Source organism: Vigna radiata, chromosome 10 (assembly GCF_000741045.1).
Source record: "Vigna radiata var. radiata cultivar VC1973A chromosome 10, Vradiata_ver6, whole genome shotgun sequence".
Lineage (NCBI taxonomy): Eukaryota > Viridiplantae > Streptophyta > Magnoliopsida > Fabales > Fabaceae > Vigna > Vigna radiata.
In genome coordinates, this window is record NC_028360.1 from 7,504,590 (window position 1) to 7,508,682 (window position 4,093).

Consider the following 4,093-nt stretch of genomic DNA (forward strand, 5'->3'; position numbering starts at 1 on the left):
CTTTTAAAATATATTTTTAAATATTTATATATTAAATAATGTAGGTAGATTTTTAAAACGGAAAAGAGAAAGAGAAAAGAAAAAAAAAGAAAAAGAAAAATAAAGATAAAAAATAAAAAAAAATAAAAATAAAAATAAAAATAAAATAAAAATAAAATAAAACAAAATAAAATAACATAAACAAGATAAAAAAATAAGATAAGATAAAATGACATAATAAAAAGATAAGAAACAGAATGGACAAATGGAAAGCATAAAAGCAATTCAAAATTTAAAAGGGTCCAAAATGTTAATGGAGGGGTAAAAACCTAAAAAGTGTGACTGCATAGAGTAAACAGAACCATGGTTGCCTATGGGCTCGAGGCCCAGCTAAGAAAAGGAAAAGAAAGAGGAAAGGGGGGGGGGNGCCAGGATAAGAAACAAGGGTGCTAAAACTCTTTGTTAGAGTTTTCAGAAGTGTTAATGGGCTTAAGGCCCAACAAAAACGCAGCAGCATGTGAATGAAAGTTGGGGGTGTGAACGTGAGAAAATGGGGTGCGAATTAGAAAGGAGTTTTTTTCCTTGTGTTGCCTGACGCTGGCCCAGGGCCCTCTTTCTGCTTTCTAACCTAGAGTTCCTTAGGGGTTGTGCTTCCTGCATCTCATTTCAATACTTTCACTCAAAGCCAAGAGACCCAGGGTCTCTTCTCCGAGCAAGCAAACCAGGTCTGCATCCCCTGCGCGTGCCGCTGGCTCCTCGGACCAGCCACCATGTCGGCCTTCCCGCTCCGACCAAGGCGTCGTCGGCGGCCAAACGTTGCCGGAGCTGCCGCCAGCCGTGACGCAAAATCCCTCTTTTCCTTTCCTCACGCGAGAACAGGGGAGTGTCGTATTTCTCTCCTTCAACTGACCACCACCGAGATCCTCCGCCGTCGCGAGCCGCCGTCACAACAACCCTTCGTCGGACCACCACCGCGAGCAACCACCGTGTCTTCGGAAGCCAATGCGGACTCCAGCCGCACAGCCACGACCATCACCTCGTGAATTCCCCCTATTCTCACATTACACTTTGTTTTATCACACACTCATTCTACATTGAAGTTGGAATCTCACNNTTTTTTCATGTTTTTAACTTCAAGNTGTTGTTTTCTTCCTTAAATAAAACTTGATTTGTCTCCTGGATTTGTTCCGACGTTGACAGGGAAAGGAGGAATCAGAGGAGCTTAAGTAGATTTGATTTGTTGGTTCTGTTTGGTACAGGGGAAAGATGGTTTCCGATTGAGGGTAGCTACAGCNCATACTGCTGCCTAGATGGAGGGGAAACTGTCGATTGCTAGATGCGCAAAAACCACTTCTATTCTTTTTGTCTTTTGCATAAGAGCTGATACGAAAATGTATCAGTTTTTGCTTCTGTTTGCATTTTGTTATGTGTTTTCTGGGTGGAAGGAAATGGACATTGAAGTCACGATGGGTGTATTTTGATTAACAGATGAAGTCACAGAAGAAGCAAACGACTATGTACTGATCAAACATCCCTCATGCATATCCAGACAACATTATTCATTCATACCCAACATCATTCATTCATATCTAGACTCATAACAGAGGGCATGCATTCACATAAGGCAAAACCAAGAGCTTAAATAAGGAAACTTACCTTCGCAGCTTCAAAAGAACTCTTCCTTTTGGGTTCTAGTTCCCTCTGTCTTCTTGACTAGAATTTTCCTTTGCTTTCCAATGGTCTTGCCGACGTAAGAAGGTTGAATAAGAGGTTCAAGGATGGCAACCAAAGTGAAGGCAATTGGTTCCCTCTTATCTCCGTGAGGTCTCTCTCCTAAGCCATGATGATCTGTGTCAAAGGTGAGTCCTCAATACTCTCTGGCTGTGATGGTGATTATGGCCTCTGAGACGGTGAATACGATTGTGATAATGGGTATTGGAGGTGGATGATTCACGCTGTTGGAGCCACCCTAGTTGGGTGTTGGAGGTTTTTTCTTTTTATCTGTGAATCGAGGAAGTTGCTTCCAAGTTCTCTTTTTCGTCCCTTTTTCTGCTATGAGATTTCTTCAAAGTCAAAGGCGTGTCTGTCCAATGGTTGCTTCCTGCAACCCAGCCACCTTCTCTGCTCTCATGTTCTCATGGACAGAGACGGTCTTTTGGCTTTTGGTAGTAAGCCAAAGATAGTGTAGGTCTGTCTCTATTGCGTCCATGGCTGAGCAAAATATTTGCACCCAAAAGGAGACAGCGTGCAAAAACGAGAAGAATAACAAGGTTGACCTTTGTGATTTTACTTTTTCATTTTTCATCTTTTTGTCAACAGTACAGTGGAAATAATTATATAAAAATATCCCTTTCTTGAACTTAAAATATAAAAACGAATTAAAAAGAAACAACAAAATAAATAAAATATGAAGGCAAAATACAATAAAGTAAACCGAAAGAAGAAAGAAAATAAAAATGAAATAACATAAAATAAAATGGAATACAATAAAATAAATTAAAATAAAATGAAATAAGATAAAACAAAAAGAAATAAGATAAAATAGAAATAAAAGAAAAGAAAACAAACAAAAATCACCTTTTTTTTTTTTAAATTTATACGAACATTATTGATGAGTCAATATTTTCTCGACTTTACTTAGTTTATTGTACCGAAATTAATCAGGGAATTGTGTTTAAATATCCGGTATTTTCCCGTTTTTGCTAATTGTGCTTAATTTGACCGGAAATTCGAATTTTAATTAATTTGAATCTTCTGAGCTAATTATTAATTTTAGACATTTGAAGGGTTGTCACATCATTCAAGACTTTCCACAAAAGAAGTGTACACAAGGAGGGCACTATGGTGATTTTATAAAAAATAGGAGTGCTTAAATTGGAAAGGGGAGTGACATCTAGANAAAGCATGCTGCTTATGAATGCTGATCTATTTAATTGGGAGGTGCATACAGCACGACACACATCATTCAAGGCCTGCACATTTGAAGAGCTTGAGGTGTGTGCTTGTAGGAAAAGGTGTGGCAGCAAGCAACTCCACACAATTCAGCAATGGCGCACACGGATCCACGCCTACATCATGTAGCATCCAACAAAATAAAAGTCCAGCACGGGATTAATGAATGCTGATTAATATGGAGCTGATTTCATCTGTGACACGACCACGTCAAAGCTTGGGCACCAACGCGTTATGAGGGTTTCATTTTGGAAGGAAATCATTTGTCATTTTAGGGCCCGCCACCCACTTTGCATTAAATTGGCTTCAATTGGAAAGAGCTGGTGTAGAAAAGCACCACGGCCCAAATTTTGGAGGTGCGTCCAGCAAGTCCATCTTCGGAAGCAGATTTCCAGACGGTTTGGACAACAACTGAGGAAGCCCACGCACACAGTAGGTTTTGGCATTTTAGCTGGCCAGTTGTCACGAGGGAGAAGAGATTGAGGAGGCAGCTGTCACTCTTTGGTTTGGCTTGGAGTATTCTTTTTGCTGGCTTTGGAACGTTTCCTGGAGGCTAGCAATGTTATTAACGGTGCTGGATTTTGGTTGATTTCTTTGCTGGAGCTACATTGAAAATGTCCTTGAGATTGAACTATATTAGGTGGAGTTACAGGATATGTGGCAGCTTACGGTGATTTATGTTTGGGGTTGCACAACGTTTTATACATTATTTAATTATTCTAGCTGCAATTTCCATATTATTTAGAAGTTTAAGTATGCAATTTCAAGTTTGGAAATTTCAATTCACGTGAGTCATTTATTGCACTTTTCAAGGCTTATCATTTATGCTTTAGTAATTCCATTTTCAAACTTTCGCTGAACGTTGCATTTTAAATTCACGTTAATATATTTTATATTACTTTGTTGGATTGTAATTGATTTATGCTTTTTAATTAGTTTTATTTATTTATTTATTGTTGCATTTTAACAGATTCAATCATGTTTAGATAATTGTTTGTGTAGTATTGGGTTTAGCATTTTCACTTTCTGGACTCGTTTTTAAAAAAATTACTACAACCACACCAGAGGTCCAAATGCTACGTTTTATATATCAAATGAAAGATAATTGAGTCTACTTTCCAGGAAAAAAAAAACCTCATGTCATTTAGAGCTTTGTAGAAAA

General features: G+C 38.4%; 1 protein-coding gene across 1 annotated transcript; it reads left to right on the forward strand.

The window, feature by feature from the left end:
* The first annotated feature begins 247 nt into the window (after nt 1–247).
* Nucleotides 248–1,481, forward strand: LOC106775755. Its single transcript, XM_014662929.2, has 2 exons — nt 248–1,018; nt 1,180–1,481. Exons 1-2 carry the CDS (start codon nt 750–752, stop codon nt 1,313–1,315), a joined length of 405 nt encoding a protein of 134 aa, XP_014518415.1. The 5' UTR covers nt 248–749; the 3' UTR covers nt 1,316–1,481.
* The last annotated feature ends 2,612 nt before the right edge of the window (nt 1,482–4,093 follow it).